Genomic DNA, 17,497 nt, shown 5'->3' with positions numbered 1-17,497 from the left:
GCTCCACATTGACACACACACACACAGGCCAGGGAGGAGAGCCAATACAGTACAGTACAGCACCAGTACAGTACAGCACCACTCGGTTCAGAGTCAGACTGGTCTGATTTTTTTGTGTGACCTGACAGACGCGTTTCTATAATCCACTTTAATTTAAGTGAATTGGTTTTATTCTTCTTCTTAAGCGTTTCTATAATCCACTTTAATTTAAGTGAAATGGTTTTATTCTTCTGCTTAAGTCTATTAGACTAAATTTCAGCACCTTGTGTTATAGGAGATATTATATCTGGTGCGTCATTTTGAGGAGCTTGTAATTAAATATAACATTTGCAGAAAGATGTCTTCACATGATGAGTGGGAAGGTGCTCGCAAGGGCTCAAATACAAATGGCAAACACTGTCTTAGGGGCGATTCACACTATGGTCCCGGGTGCGCACTTGGCAGATGTTGTGGTAGTGTGAATAATGCGTATCCGTTCCCGGGAGCGGATCGCCCAACCGTCCCCGGGACCGCATGGGGGTCTCTGGACCGTTGAAGTGTATTCGGATACGGATCGTTCCAATGTGAATGCATGCGTACCTATGCGTACGGAAGTGGACTGGTTTTTTTTTAGAACGTGACATAATCTCTAGTCGACGAGCCGAGCGTCAACAAAAGAAAAACACAGAGGCGCTGCACGACGTGTAACACTAGCGCATTTCTCAACGCCTCCTGTCTCCGGTTGAATCTGCGTATACGTGCAGTACGCGCTGATCTTATTCTTCGGACTACATGTGGCTCTTGGGCTTTGCTTGGTATAGTCTCCAAAGTAAAACAAAATAATAATAATGCTAAAGTAGAATCCATAGCAAACTAATCAAACACGACACTGGAGCACAGAACTGACTGACACAGTGAATAGCAGGCAGGCTGACAGTGAAGTAGTATAACGGCAAAGAGGCAATGCAATGCAGTGTGTCTGGATTTATTGGAGACAATGTTGCAGAGTTGATGGTCAGTGTCCGTGCGCGCCAGCCATCAAGCACACCGCCACCTGGAGGATCAAAGTGTGTTATGCAAGTGTACCCGGGTGCGCTGTTGAATCTCGGACCAGGCAACCGTATTCGGAAACGGTTCGAATGAAACAGACTCAGTCCATCTCAGTGTGAATCCCCTATTAAACACATGAAGCCTTGCATCCCGAAAAATCGCCCATCTACAAGCAACGTGTTGTGAGCTTAGCTAGTGACAGTCTAGGCCAAACATACATTTAGTTTAATGGAGAGAGCTTGTGGATGGGCTAGGCCAAACATATTTAGTGTTGAGTGCAAACTGGAATGGACCTGGTTAAAAATAATATGACATACTTGCAGTGCAAACAAGGCGCAATGCCGTGCTGAAGTCTGTTTCCGCACTGCAGTTTTTACACACAACTAGCTGAACATCACTGCAAAAACCAAAGCACACGTTGTGTGTGATTTGTCATCAACTCATTCTGCCAGTAACATACTATGGACCGTTTGGAAGACGGCTAAGGCTGTCCTCTCTGGGGGACTGCAAACACAACCAGATGGCAATGACTTAATGGAGAGAAATGGCACACACTTTGTCTACTGTGTCTGTGGCCAGAAATGGAAAAATCCAATTATGTCAAAGCACATCTGTTTGTAAACAAACAGTGGTGATCCGTGGTAAAAATCACTGTTCCAGCACAGTATGCACGGTAGCCGGTAGGGATGGGAATTAATCGATTAACCGGTTAGTTGATAAGCAGTGTTTAAAAAAGTAATACTCTGAGAATCTTAATTTCCCTCAATGTCTAAAGCCTATTAAAATGTAGTCCAGGCGCTTTTAAAGCACCTAGCATAAAATAACAGTAACACACACACACACTTCACACTTCACACACACACTTCACACAAATGCACATTAAAACAAAAGCATTTCCATACTCACTCACTCACTAATTCTGATACTCACAAACTATCTATGCACACTGGCGCAAAGGCATTTTCTCTCTCTCACACACACACACATACACACACACACACACACATACATACACGCACACGCGAGCGCGCACACACACACACACACTGTACCCGAGATGTCTTTATTAGGCCCGGGGCTGTTTGTACAGCCAGCGTCGGGGCGTTGGGGTGTATGATGCGTCTGAGTAAACTCACTGATGAGCTGACGGGCAGAAAATGTCCTATACCTCACATAGAATAAACATCTTGTGATTTAAAATATATGGGGAGAAAATAGAGTTTTGAGAGAGCGTCAATATCTAACCATAATAATCTGGAAATAATATTTCCACCGTCTATAATAACTAAAATGTTTTTTACTACTACTATTTGTATGATTTGAAACATGTCTGTTCTTTTATGCTAGGTGCTTTAAAAGCACCTGGACTACATTTTCTACTGATTGATTGATTGAAATTTTTATTCACAGTCTTATTGTAGAATGGGTACATTTCAAACGAAAGCACTGCCTCTAGTAGTGACCATAGTTGACACTTTTTCATGACCGGCTGCCTCGTCTCTAGGCTGCCTCTAAGACAATGGGAGACTTACCCCTCAAACCCATAGGGCTCCATCTTCCTAAACCTATTTGCCATTTTTTACTATTTTGTGAAACATTTTGAAATAGTTCAACTAGCCGATCTATATCGAGACGTTGTGAGCTTGTAGATCGGCTATTTGAACTATTTTAAAATGTTTTTTAATATAGTAAAAATATAGCCCATAGTCTGAACGGCATAAAAGCCATACTCTGAACTCCGCAACATGAGGCAGAGGCTGTGGCACACACACCTCTGAACTCCACAACGTGAGGCAGAGGCTGTGGCACACACACCTCTGAACTCCGCAACGTGAGGCAGAGGCTGTGGCACACACACCTCTGAACTCCGCAACGTGAGGCAGAGGCTGTGGCACACACACCTCTGAACTCCGCAACGTGAGGCAGAGGCTGTGGCACACACACCTCTGAACTCCGCAACGTGAGGCAGAGGCTGTGGCACACACACCTCTGAACTCCGCAACGTGAGGCAGAGGCTGTGGCACACACACCTCTGAACTCCGCAACGTGAGGCAGAGGCTGTGGCACACACACCTCTGAACTCCGCAACGTGAGGCAGAGGCTGTGGCACACACACCTCTGAACTCCGCAACGTGAGGCAGAGGCTGTGGCACACACACTGATTTATACTGTAGGTACGAGAGCTTTCTGCACCTGGCACTTATGACTGAGTCATTCTTTCAGTTGGTTTAACCCATTTAGGCCTGACGTCGAAATTTATAAAAAGTCTTCTAAATCCTGACAGTTTTCTGTCAGGATTTGCGCCGCATTTTCACGATTTTTTCAAAAATAGCAGACCTACAAGCTCGTAGCGCGCCACTCGGTGGCGCGCTATGAGCTTGTAGATCTGCTATTTTTCAATAGCTAAATTATAACATAATGTTTAAAACACCAAAAGGGGTTCCCGCCCAAAATGGGTTAAACCCTGAATGAGCATTCTTCCTCTCCTTTCTCCCTCAGCCTCTCCTGATCTCTATTCCTCTGTTTGGGTTCTTCTCCTCCTCCTCCTCCCTCTCTCACTCCGCTGTCTCTCCCTCTCTCCCCCTCCCTCCCTCCCTGGTCTGCAGAGTGCTATAGAGTCTCTGTTCGGAGCGTCCCTGACAGGAGTGGCCTACTCGCTGTTCGCAGGTCAGCCTCTCACCATCCTGGGGAGCACAGGGCCGGTCCTGGTCTTTGAGAAGATCCTCTTCAAGTTCTGCGTGTGAGTAGTCAACTCCCCTGCCTTAACTCTGTGGCCCCCTGGTGGCAGACTTCTGCAATGACACAGTAGTACTTATACTGAATCAGAATTATTTTGGACATGTATGCTTGTACAGGAATTTGTCTTAGGTTAGGTTGGTACAACAATATAGTAGAAACATTTACATTATTAATAACTATTTACAATAAAACAATGGAATGAGGATATCATATGAATATAATGTTGGGCAGAATGATTGGAGAAAGAAAAATGAAAGAGACATGGGACAGATTAACCTTAAATGAACAAACGAACATTTGACCTTGACAGAACGAGGGTCTTAATTTGTTCTGAACCTCAGACAAATTATGAGGATTTATGTATAATCAATATTTGGTCTTTTACTGGGATTCCTAAGCTGTGCTTTTACCTTTATTTTATTTTGCAGACTGTGCTGCATTGTACTAGTAGTTATATTTTGTTGTACCAAAATAAATACCTGTAAACATTTGAATTACAATAGATAATATGCATATTCTTCTTCAGCTATTTCCCATGCATAATGAGTTTCACTGTGCAATGTGAGTACTTTTGCTACTTGAAATACATTATTTTATGCTTTTATTTTGAGTGCAGGAAGAGTCGGGGAACCCGGTTAAAATAATTTATGGGCACTTGGATAGGATAGCATAGCATAGCACTTTTATTGATCCCATGAGGAGAATTCAGCCGCCATGGAAATTACTGCCATAATTACAGTCATAAAAACACAAATTAACACACAGCAGATAAAGCCAGCCAGATAGCAAGGTGAGGTAAAGGAGAGCCTAAAATGCCAAGAATATAGGTTATGTCCATGGCCTGGTAGTGGAGCGTCCGTTAGCCGTCGCATGTAATCATGCGGATGAAGTACATTTTGAATGACATTTTGAATATTATTTTAATGACTCAATCCCCCCCTGACTCAATCCCCCCCTCCCCCTCCAGTGACTACGAGCTGTCCTACCTTTCCCTGCGGACCAGCATTGGACTGTGGACGGCCTTCATGTGTCTGGTCCTGGTGGCCACGGACGCCAGCTCTCTGGTGTGCTACATCACACGCTTCACGGAGGAGGCCTTCGCCGCCCTCATCTGCATCATCTTCATCTACGAGGCCCTGGAGAAGCTGTTCCACCTGGGCGAACACTACCCCGTCAACACGCACAACAGTCTGGACAACCTCACCTTTTACTCGTACGTCCGTAAAACATTTTCACCGTCTCAGTGGCCTTGTGGTTAGAGTGTCCGCCCTGGGACTGGGAGGTCGGGGTACGATCCCCGGTCAGGTCATACAAAAGACCAGTGCCTCTCTGCTTGGCACTCAGCATCAAGGGTTGGATTGGGGATAAATCCCTGCGACATACTAGCATGTCCAGGGGGTGTACTTGTGCATTAAGCTGCCTTATGCAACAGAAACAGGAGATATGGCTCGGCAAGGCTTACTTACTACTCATTTTCAACATTAATATATGTCTATATATTAATATATTTATAAACCTTAGAGGTGATAAAATAAGATAAGGAAAATAACAAAATGTCCCCCATCTTTTTTGGGGAGGGGGGGGGGGGGGGGGGTCATGTGATCAGCGAAGTATGGCTAGATTGTCTTTGGCAAGCAAGAGTGAATGGTTCAGTTGGTGTTGTATACTAATGTTCTTTCTGTGACCTGTGAACCTCAGGTGTCAGTGTTCGCCGCCAGCCAACATCTCAGACAAGTTAATCCAGACCTGGAACCATTCGGGTTACACGCCAGACTCCATACCCTGGGACAGCCTCAGTGTGTCGGTGAGTACAAGGGTCTTTACGGTCTTTACAAGCCAGGCAACTATTCCATCAATCTCTGAATGCTACATAGCAAGCTGCCAATTGAAGCTGTCATCGGTTTGTCATTTTTAGTTCACGATTATGTATTTCAAAATATATCTTTAAAGTATATAAGTATGTATAATTTATTTTCATTTCTAGCAGAGGTTGGGGGAGAAAGGCTCGAGAGACTTGCCAGCGTGCAACCAATTTCCTGTACGACGGGAAACACAAACATGTTCTGTCATATTGTATTTTAACCCAATCCAAGCCATCCACGAGATATCTCGAGGAAAGCTATTATTACCATCTGGGCCATCCACGAGATACACAAGAAAAATATTTCAAAATATTATTGGTACCTTTTTTTCACTTCCGTTAGCTTCTCGTTTCTAGCCTCCTCAGGCCTTCCATTGTAGAAACGGCCTACATGATAATCCGCGGTGCACGTGCACGGGGTTATTAGTGTTTTTTCTGCTCAAAATGGGACAAAGTACCATGTTTGGGACATTATAAAACATTAATCCATGCTTGTGCTGAGAAAATGTATCCACCGCGAGTTGGTACACAGCCTAGAGTGAGGCTAGACTACAGATATGGAAGCTATCACTTACGGGTCGGGCGGATGTGGCGCTTCTTCTTTGCTTATGTCGCGCATTTCACTGGCCTTAGCCTCACGATCCCGCCTCTATGGTAACCATAGACATATAAAGGTAGACGCCTCTTCCGGCTCTGAGGCGTCTCTATCTCAAGGGAAGGCATTTCCTACCACTAACTGACTCACTTCCATCACATCACAGCACCTCCTACTCGCCGTTCAGTGACTGTTCTCTCGTGTTCCCTTATCGTTGGCAGGCGTGTACGGATCTCCATGGGGAGTTTGTGGGTTCGGCTTGTGGGAACCACGGCCCTTACATTCCCGATGTTCTCTTCTGGTCCATCATCCTCTTCTTCACCACCTTCTTCTTGTCCTCCTTCCTCAAGCAGTTCAAGACAGATAGGTACTTCCCCACCAAGGTGAGAATACTGTGTGTGTGTGTGTGTGTGTGTGTGTGTGTGTGTGTGTGTGTGTGTGTGTGTGTGTGTGTGTGTGTGTGTGTGTGTGTGTGTGTGTGTGTGTGTGTGTGTGTGTGTGTGTGTGTGTGTGTGTGTGTGTGTGTGTGTGTGTGTGTGTGTGTGTGTGTGAAACCATGCATGGCACCAACCTGCACATCGGGAGCAATTAGGGGTTCAGAGTCTTGCTCAAGGACACTTCAACACTAACTCTGGGGGAGCCCGGAGTCAAACTGGAAAACTCAAAATGTCACACTGTTTAAGAACCACTGCTCCAGATGGTCTGTAATTCCACCCAGCATACATTTAGAAGTGTAATATTTCATCTTTTGGTGGAAGATGACAGCTTTCTTTCTGTAATTTGCAGACTTCAGAAAGAGTTATTTACATGACTGCGCAGACAAAATAAAAGTTGGGAAATGACTGGATGTTCAGTCTTATTTTATTACTCCAAATCTGTACTACCTTCCCTCTTTTTTGCAAACTGTTTAACCCCTTTTGGTGTTTTATTTAAAGAATTATGTTGTACTTTAGCTATTGACAAATAGCAGATCTACAAGCTCATAGCGAAGAATCGTAAAAATGTGGCACAAATCTTTGAATATATATTCTTTCAGAGTTAACGTTTTAACTCATATCTTTGCTTCTGGGGGGGCCCGGGTCCCTGGAACAACATATTTTCAGATGGGGGTCGGCGACCAAATACATATAATTCTGGGGGTCCTTGACATGAAAAAGGTTGAGCACCACTGACATAGATAGATACATTTTCTTCTAAATCATGAAAACTGTCATGATTTAGAAGACATTTTGTAGAATCGAGCTCAGGTCTAAATGGGTTAAAGTATTCAATCAATCAATCAACTTGCAAATTACAGGCGGGATGGTGGAAGCATTGTGGGAACATCCACCCTTTCGTCTCTGTTCTGGCCATGTCACTCATAATAGGCAAATAGGCGAGAATACGTCAAAACTAGCAGATCCACAAGATAACAAAACATAATATTATATCTCACTCTCCTCCTTGTCATATAAATGCATCCATCATTAGTATGCATGAGCAATCGGCTGTAAATAAATGTTCTTCACACGTAATTCCACACAATTTCAGTCTTCCTGTGTCATCAAGGCCTGCTGCCTGCAGGTGTTGTCTCATATAATGTGAGCACTGTTGGAACAAATGCACTAAAATGACTGTCTGAATCTGCTGAGAGCAGTGTCGGATTTATTATAGTTGATGCCCCTGGGATAGACTTTTAGAGGCCCCGGGGCCCTTTCAGCCCTTTGCCACACGGGCGTTTTGGGGGGAGCGTCAAAATCACCCTAATAAAATGGAATATACAATAACTAAAAACAAATCTCACTTGAATTGGATTGCAATACTTTACCAAAAAAAGCCCACCCCTAGCCCAGTGGTAAATCCGTCCCTGGCTGGGAGGCCAACACCAGCGGCTTCATTTATAAAACTGTTTGTTGAGTCCATTGTAAAGTTTTATGTGTGCACAAAGAATCTGAATCAACTTCAAGGCCCATTTTATTTATTAATATGTTTATTTGGGAGGGTCAGGGTCAGCGCATATTAATGAACACCACACATACAATGCTGTGTAAATACATGTACACCGGATTTAGCAAGAATGCTAGTTTCCATCCGTAATCCCCCAATGTTAGTTATAAGGTCCCTGACTGCAAAAAATAATAAAATAATAATATTGTTTCTTTTGCTGTGTTGTGTAGGTGCGATCTACCATCAGTGACTTTGCTGTGTTCATCACAATAATGGTCATGGTGCTGATCGACTACCTGATGGGAATACCTAGTCCAAAACTCAACGTCCCAGACCGTTTTGAGGTACGAGGACCGTTTTGCCATATGTCATGCATTAAAGAATATATGTCTGTCTCTGTATACAGTATATACCATATATAGCAACAACTAAAATGACACTGAGGCGTCAAAATGGGATAATGTGTTATGACTCGGTGTGGTGTGACCCAAATGCACAACAAGGAGAGGCAAAGCAGAGTAAAGCCCACGCGGGCGGATGTTTATTCACAAACACGGGGGGGAAAAGGAGGTGCAGGGGTCCGTAGGCTGCTCCACAGAGCTCGGGTCCCGGAAACACTGGAGAGGAGAAGAGAAGGTGAGTCAAAGGCAGGTCCACAGAGCCTAAATACTGAGGGCCTAAATGTCTGGCTGTCTAACTTTACCAACCGTAGACTGGGGAAGAACTGGCGCCGAGCTGCAGACAGGCCTGGCTTTTGTAGGCTCATCAGGTGATTGCAGACGACATCCAGGTGGGGAGATTGTAACAGGGAGAGAGGTGCTGTGGAGTGCTCTGGTGGCGCTGCAGTGCCCAGAATACCCACAGCACATGGATGTAGAGGTGATGGAGAGCGAACCGTAACATAATGTTTATATCTTTCCTTCCAGCCTACTTCTAAGAACCGAGGTTGGTTGATGGACCCACTAGGAGGAAACCCCTGGTGGACTCTGCTGGTGGCGGCGCTTCCTGCTCTGCTCTGCACTATCCTCATCTTCATGGACCAACAGATCACTGCTGTCATCATCAACCGAAAGGAGCACAAACTCAAGGTCAGGACACACTCTGCCTGGCTACCCTCACAAAAAACGTGCAGTAATCCTGGTCTCTAAACTGCCTCCCTGTGGCCTGATGGAGGGGAAAGGAACTTGTTGGAATAACGTGTTCCTTCCACGCGCTATGTCCAACCGCCGGGGAAACTACCCCCCTGTAAGTTGAAAAGTCCTGTCCTGTCAGTCTTCACTTGATACTATCAATAAAAGCAGAAAAGCCAAAAACAAAGCAAAGATTAGAAGGATGAAGAAGGATGAAACTGATGTTTAGATAGTAGAGAAACAGGAAAACGAGAGCAAAGAGAGGGAACAGGCCCCAGACAGAATCAAACTGGGGAGGACGTCAATTATCTGGTCAGCTAGCAGCACGTACGTACCACACACACACACTCTGAATTCACTGCCTTCCATTGTGTCTGTTGTCCCTTAATGTCACAGAAAGGCTGCGGTTACCACCTGGACCTGCTCATAGTGGCTGTCATGTTGGGCGTGTGCTCCATCATGGGCCTGCCCTGGTTCGTGGCCGCCACAGTCCTCTCCATCTCCCACGTCAACAGCCTGAAGGTGGAGTCGGGCTGTGCAGCCCCCGGAGAGCAGCCCAAGTTCCTGGGAATCCGGGAGCAGAGGGTGACCGGCTTCATGATCTTTGTCCTCATGGGCTGCTCTGTTTTCATGACCTCAGCGCTCAAGGTGAGACGTGTGAAAAAGGATGAGATGAGAGATGAGATTATTTATTCTGCTGTTGAAGTGCAACGACCATGGGTTGTATAGTTACGTGATAGAACGTTGGGTTGTAAGTTACCCAGTGCAACCTTGTGTTGTATTATAGAGCGTCGCAGTCCCTTTCGTGATGACGACAGGCCCGGGAAAAAAATATTTTTATTTTGTATTATTATTATTTTTCCTACATTTTTATCCCACAATTGGTGGCCCGTAGCACTTGCCCTAGCCTAGCCCCTTAGGGCCGATTCATACTCCTATTTTACCGCTGTTTCGGCGCTGTAGTGCCGAAATGATTTCGGCTCGTCAGAAATTTTCAGTAGCACCGAAGCGCCGACTTTAGGACGGTACCCGCCCCCCCGAACCTCAAATGACGTCACATTGTAGGCTCTACAGAGCCGAACCGACTTTTATTCGGCTCTAAAATAGGAGTATGAATCGCGCCTTAGATAGCACATTATGTAGACTTAGATAGTATTTTAAACAGACTTATAGCTTGTTATGTAGACAGCTCTAGAATTGCACTTTATGTAGTCATAGCACTTTATAGTACACATGTATAATATATTATATAGTATAGTATGTATAGTTTACATAGATACTCCACTGTTACGTTCTTAGTTTACGCATGATTCATGATAACTACTTTTTATACATGTGATGTATGCCATGCTTTTTGTTATTGCTTAATGTAAGTCGCTCTGGATTAAGAGCGTCTGCTAAATGCCTAAATTGTAAATTGTAAATTGTGTAACCCATCTTTTCAAATGGGGGTCCGCAGGGCTAATAAGTGTCAATTTGGGGGTCGTTGACATGAAAAAGTTTGAGAAGAAAGTACACGATGTGGTCATTGGTTCTTTCCTCTTTTTTTCTCTCCAGTTCATTCCTATGCCAGTTTTGTATGGAGTGTTTCTCTACATGGGCGTCTCATCACTCAAAGGCATTCAAGTAAGATTGTATTCTGTGGACCTTTTGAAGCTAACATCATTTACTTGGTAAGAGATAAGAGTCTATGGTTGAAAAGCACTGTTGTGTATTGGTAGTAACGATAAGCTTTCCCCTCGTAATTCAAAATCTCCTGAGGGTTTCCAACTAAGAACTATACGGGCCGTTTCCTAAAAGTGTTTCCTGACTTGAATGTGTCATTAATGTCTCTCTTCCTCCCATTCTGTAACCCTTTCCTTTCACTTCAATATTGATTCTCTTGATTGAGTTGCAGTGGGTTTATTCAGTGGTCACACAATGCACCTGTTGCCTTACACCATCTTGACATACAGCCCCTTTGACCGCCAACTACAATATACTGAGTAACTCGTTCATTTTCTCTGCACTTTTGCAGTTTGTTTGATCTTTCTGATATTCTTTTTTTGGCTAAAATTTAAGCTGAATATAGAACAAACTGGAATGCCAAAGTCATGTAGTCTAATCTGATTCGTGCAGACTTGAAAAGACTCGTCAGAAATGTAGCTTCTTTAATCCATTGAGACCTGGAACGCATCCATGTCACGTTAGCGTTTAACCACATTAACCATTAACCCATTTTGGGGCGGGAACCCCTTTTGGTGTTTTAAACATTGTTATAATTTAGCTATTGAAAAATAGCAGATCTACAAGCTCATAGCGCGCCACCGAGTGGCGCGCTATGAACTTGTAGGTCTGCTATTTTTGAAAATTCGTTAAAATGTGCCTCAAATCTTTCCGAAAATTGTCATGATTTAGAAAACTTTTTTTTTTAAATTTCGACGTCAGGCCTGAATGGGTTAATGATTATTATAAGTGCCCAGCAGTAGTCAAGAAGCCTAAAGCCATACTTGCTGATGAAGGCTAAATGTGCTTGTCCTTTCTGCTATTAGCAGTATTGCTTTGCACCAGTAATAAATCATAACAAAAGGCTGCTGAGCCTTATTCCTTCCATGTCTCAGACGGTAACACCCTGCTGCGTACTCCAAACTTTTCTTGGCCTTGGCAGGTCTTGCCGAAATGAACAAGGTGCTCTGAGGACAAAGCTGTATTTTATATTCACTGAATTGAGTTTGAGCATTAGACCCCGCCAAATTCTAGAAAGGCGGGGTTTAACACGTACTGTATCTCCGCTATTGACATCAACCTCCGACATGCTTTGACATAATTATTGTACAGGATTTAGCCATTTCTGGCAACAACACAAAATGTGTGCCATATCTCTCTCTGTTAATTTACTGCCATCAGGTTGTGTAACACCTCAGACATTTCTTCTTTCTCAGTAGTGATATTCAGCTAGTTAGAAGATTTTGGAGGTGCAAGAACTGCCAAAATGAACTTCGGCAAGGCAATGCTTTAGTTTCACCGTAATTTACGTCAATTTGTTATTATTGACCTGCTAAAGCCAAACAAAATTCAACTTCACTTGGAGTATGCTGCAGACTAACTGAGATTGGCATCAGATTTCTGATTAGCAAGAAAAGTTAGAAAACACGTTTAAAAATATCTTTGCAAGTTAGATTTGAAGTACATTCCTAGGTGGCTTGAATTGCAATTCAAATCTAAAGATGTGTCTCAGTCTGGACACTCAGTCTGACTCATACTGGTCTGAATAAAGATGTGTCTCAGTCTGGACACTCAGACGCCGCCGGTGTGGGATAGGTTCATTGAAAATAACGGAGGCGGCTGTTTTGACGCGCAGCGTTCACAGACGGTGTGTGTTGAGCTTTAGTCTGACTCATACTGGTCTGAATAAAGATGTGTCTCAGTCTGGACACTCAGTCTGACTCATACTGGTCTGAATAAAGATGTGTCTCAGTCTGGACACTCAGTCTGACTCATACTGGTCTGAATAAAGATGTGTCTCAGTCTGGACACTCAGTCTAACTCATACTGGTCTGAATAAAGATGTGTCTCAGTCTGGACACTCAGTCTGACTCATACTGGTCTGAATAAAGATGTGTCTCAGTCTGGACACTCAGTCTGACTCATACTGGTAAAGATGTGTCTCAGTCTGGACACTCAGTCTGACTCATACTGGTCTGAATAAAGATGTGTCTCAGTCTGGACACTCAGTCTGACTCATACTGATCTGAATAAAGATGTGTCTCAGTCTGGACACTCAGTCTGACTCATACTGGTCTGAATAAAGAGGTGTCTCAGTCTGGACACTCAGTCTGACTCATACTGGTCTGAATAAAGATGTGTCTCAGTCTGGACACTCAGTCTGACTCATACTGGTCTGAATAAAATAATCCAATCTGATCACTTGCACATAACACTGTGGGCAGTCAGTCAGTCATCCTATAATTCGGAATTCCTAAAGATAATATTTGAGAAACAAGAAATTAAGACTAAATCCACCTCTGTTTTTTGACAGTTCTTTGACCGTATCAAGCTGTTTGGAATGCCTGCGAAGCACCAGTCAGATCTGATCTACCTGCGCTACGTTCCTCTGTGGAAGGTCCATGTCTTCACGTTGGTCCAGCTGACCTGTCTGATTCTGCTGTGGGTCATCAAGGCCTCCGCCGGAGCCGTGGTGTTCCCTATAATGGTAAGTGAACACACAGAATAAATGCAGTGGTGTAAAGTAACATTGACTTAAGTACTGTACTTACGTACAATTTTGAGGTTTTTGTACTTTACTTGAGTATTTTCAATTTCCAGTACTTTTACTTCTATGCGGACGGTTTGGCAATACTTTCTCCCAGTAGTGCTGGCTTTCAACAGCTGTTACCTGAATATGGTGTAGCATTTGACATAAAATATAATGTAAACAAGAGCGTAGTTATGATCTTCAGGACGAGAGGGGATAAAGACCTCTCCTTTCCTTCTTTTTACTTGTCAGATCAAGTCTTATCTATTTGCAGTAAAGTATCTGGGACATGTGATAACTGACCAACTGACTGATTATCTGTATAGGCAGTGTCATATACTATATGCTCAAGCGAACATGCTGGGAAGGACATTTCACTCATCTTCACTTGATCATGTGAAGGTAAATCTCTTCAGAGCATACTGCACTCCCCTGTATACCGCCCCCTTGTGGGTGAAGTTCAGGAAAGCAAGCATGTATAAACTGCAGGTTGCTTATATTGTTGAAAAAGCCAAGGTGGAGCAATGCAAGTGATTCTGTAGTGTGGGAGTATACACTTGGCATGCATTACTGAGAAACTTGATGTATGTGTTAAGTTAAGTAAAACATTTGAGTACGTTTTCCAATCACTGAGTTTGAAAATATAATTTTGGAATCTTGTTAACAGCCGTCTCGTGTACTGTAGGTTCTAGCGTTGGTGTTCATACGGAAACTTCTGGACTTCTTCTTCACCAAGAGAGAGCTGAGCTGGCTGGACGACCTGATGCCTGAGAGCAAGAAGAAGAAGCTGGAGGACAAGAAAAAGAAGGAGCGAGAGAAGCTGGTAACTGTGAAAGACAAACATGGATTGATTGATCGAATACTTTATTATACAACAGGTCGTTTCGAGGAAGCAATCTGATTGGTTGAAACAGCCTTCTAGCCGTGCTTCAAACGAGAATGACGGAACGCCTAATCAAAACATAAAGATCAGCTGCTCTGTTCTCCCAGAGCGCAGCCAACTGGGTTGCTAGGCTAGCGATTTTCTTGGGACATTTGTGGTCGTATCTGTCATTAATTTTTTTTAGCGAATCTATTAATGAAATTCAGTGAACATATTTTTTTTAAAGCATACCCTCTCATGTAATATTGCTTAATTAACAGTTAGCAAAAGGTACAGTGGTATGATTATACAGTGGTGCTAAAAGGATAACACAATAAGCCCTGAAGGCTTTGTTTCCATTGTGGGTCCTTTGTATTCAATTCCTAGAGAAATGGCAACCTCCTTTCTGGAATTAACTTCATGTTTTCAACTTATGTCTCTGAGAGCCTGTACAGACGAGGACGATTTCTGTGTTACTCGGGCAAGTAATTAGCCGATCTGCCCTTTTTGTCACACGGAGACGGTGTTTTGGGGGACTTAAACGGCTAATTTTGAAACTACCTTCCAGAGTGGGAAAGTTTGGAGACGCGACTTTCTCGTCTCCGTGTGTATAGCAAATGCCGCCTAATTTGCTGAAACGGTGATGTCATAGTCCCCTCGCCCCCTCCAAACTAACCAGTGTTAATGGTTTATTTCACCATAACCACTTACATATAAGTATCACAGCTATTTTATATTTGCACATAATGTCTATAAATCTCTTCTCCAAAAATAGCCGATCTGCAGCCCGCATGCATGAGCTTGTAGATATTTTTGGAGAACAGAAACAACACCCCCGATCGGGAAAAATGTATACATATTTACGCAAACAGTTGCTGAGATTGAGCAGGCGTGCATGCACGAGAGAGGAGTTATGTGTGTGAGGAGCTGATCACAGATAGAGGGAAAGTGTTATATTTGGCCTATTATTTATGCTATATATTATTGACCGCGTCTGTGTCAGTCTCACAGTCACAGCAGCAGTGCGCACGAGAGAGGGGGGGGGGGGGAGAGAGAGAGAGAGAGAGAGAGAGAGAGAGAGAGAGAGAGAGAGAGAGAGAGATGCGTGTTAAAAAATAAATAGGCTACTCGTTCGCGCGTTGCATCCATTTCCAATAATGCCCGCCTGTGTGAATCACTTACTTTGTGCTTGCTGCTCGTTTTCAGAAGAATTAATCCAAGGTTTGTCATATTATGGTTTAAAGTAGGCATAAACTTTAGCTGGTCAGTCAGTGTGTGCAGACTCAGAGAGAGAAGCAGCACTGCTCTGCTGATTAAATTGATATGACCTAGATATGTCATATGCGCATCTGACTGGCAAGATAATTAGTTATTTGGCAACACCTGTGTGAAATACCAGAATAAGCTTTTTCTTTGTTTTGGTGGCCATCTACAGGCCGGCCATGTGTACTACAGCGTTTTCTTGAAAGTGGAGCAGTTTACCGGTCTCGTGTATACAGCATACATAATTAACATAACCGCAATGTAGACGCAGGAAAGTTTTATATCGTTCACAAACTTGCGCGGGGAACAGCCCGAGACGTCCTCGTGTAGAAGGCACCTGAGACTAAATTGAATGGATGGGGGTTTCATGTGACAAACTCAGGCCCTGTCATAACGTTTGCTTCATTGTTTACCTCAAGTAAATAGGCCGGTTTTAGTTTCTTTACCAACTGAGCTCATTGTGTTACTATCCCTCCTGTTGTGTCGCTGTCCCAGGAGGCAGACTGCAGACTGCTGGAGGAGGACCATTCTGCTGGGGTGAACGTTTGCTACGCTGACACAAACAAACTCAGCATCCCAGTTAAATCACTGTCGGGAAGGTGAGTGCTTGTCCTCACTGGTGTACACACAAACTCACATGGTAACACTTCCACCTGAAGTGCATTGACACATGGTAACACTTCCACCTGAAGTGCATTGACACATGGTAACACTTCCACCTGAAGTGCATTGACAATTACCAGTGATTTATTACACATTATTATTAATGAATAACACTGTATTCTGGGTTGGTCAATCACAGCATTCTGCTGTTTCTGGCCGGTAACCTTGCGTCACCAGGCTAGGATAACATGTAACCTGTTGCCCTGCTCTGTTTATGTTGTTGGAAGCATAAAGTACTGTTGTGTAATCCATATTTAGTGTAAAATCCATTTAGCGTCTAAGAAGCTGTGTAATAAGTGGGATAATATGCAGTAATATACATGTGTGTGAATCGTATTATTGGAAAATAAATCCTTACAGTGTGACAGGATGCCTGACTGTATTATATCCCTTACAGATATGTAGCCTAATCATTAGGCTACATATCTGTAAGGAATATATACCCTAATGCACCGTTTAGACTGCGTCATTGTTCTTATCATTATAATACACATATGAATCTTATATGATTAGCTCTGCAGTTGTCACAGAACGTTTTAGTGTTGTACTCTACGAGCTCAAAATGTTTGGCTCTTTCTTATTATTATTTAACAATTTGGCCGATGTTTGACCAGTTTTTATTGTATAGTTGATTACTCTTGATGCAACGGCCTTTTTCTTTTCTTTCTTAAAATGTTTCTTTGTTAAGAAACAAATACATATTTGAGACTCTTGCCGTACTGTTTGAAATTGAAACACAACATGCGTACACATCATACTTTAATAGCTATAATAAGAGTTGTTATCTGTTAGCATTACATCAGTGGACAGCTGATTGATTGATTGATTGAGTGAGTGAGTGATTGAAAATTGCACAGTTCAAGGAAAGCACACTTCAATACAAGGTCTGCTAAGAGGATTGATATACCCAGAAAAGCATGGAGACTTGTGTACATTGGGGTCCTCCATTTTCAATTCATCAGCTGTGTGTCATTATGTTTATCCTGAACAGATCATACAGCATAGGACTAGTGACTCACAACGGGCCCATGGAAGAGGAGGCGGTAGGGGTGGGTGTGTCCCACGCGTTTGAACTTTAACCCCCAATTAGTGACCTTGAACTGAGGTAGCGGTGAACGCATGGCCCAAACCCTCACCTCTCGCCTTATTAAGAACGGACCGTTTGGCTCAAAGAACCACAAGCGCTCTGTGTGTT

At 43.4% G+C, this 17,497-nt stretch overlaps 1 protein-coding gene across 2 annotated transcripts in view; it reads left to right on the top strand.

Moving 5' to 3' along the window:
- The window catches only part of LOC306938357 (sodium bicarbonate cotransporter 3-like), an 84,524-nt gene that overhangs the window by 62,288 nt on the left and 4,739 nt on the right, over window positions 1-17,497 (top strand). The window contains exons 14-25 of one of the 2 annotated variants that reach the window (XM_079522489.1): window positions 3,636-3,769; window positions 4,736-4,981; window positions 5,467-5,572; window positions 6,446-6,607; window positions 8,381-8,494; window positions 9,077-9,238; window positions 9,677-9,928; window positions 10,838-10,906; window positions 13,299-13,472; window positions 14,200-14,343; window positions 16,135-16,238; window positions 17,294-17,351. In XM_079522489.1, the coding sequence (XP_079378615.1) occupies window positions 3,636-3,769; window positions 4,736-4,981; window positions 5,467-5,572; window positions 6,446-6,607; window positions 8,381-8,494; window positions 9,077-9,238; window positions 9,677-9,928; window positions 10,838-10,906; window positions 13,299-13,472; window positions 14,200-14,343; window positions 16,135-16,238; window positions 17,294-17,351 (1,725 nt within the window). The remainder of the gene's footprint in view (window positions 1-3,635; window positions 3,770-4,735; window positions 4,982-5,466; window positions 5,573-6,445; window positions 6,608-8,380; window positions 8,495-9,076; window positions 9,239-9,676; window positions 9,929-10,837; window positions 10,907-13,298; window positions 13,473-14,199; window positions 14,344-16,134; window positions 16,239-17,293; window positions 17,352-17,497) is intronic. The other variant, XM_079522488.1, reaches the window with a different exon arrangement.

The sequence above is a fragment of the Electrona antarctica genome (assembly GCF_951216825.1).
Source record: "Electrona antarctica genome assembly, chromosome: 15".
Lineage (NCBI taxonomy): Eukaryota > Metazoa > Chordata > Actinopteri > Myctophiformes > Myctophidae > Electrona > Electrona antarctica.
The sequence above is the reverse complement of the archived record's forward strand: the minus strand, read 5'-3'. Positions and strand labels throughout refer to the sequence as shown.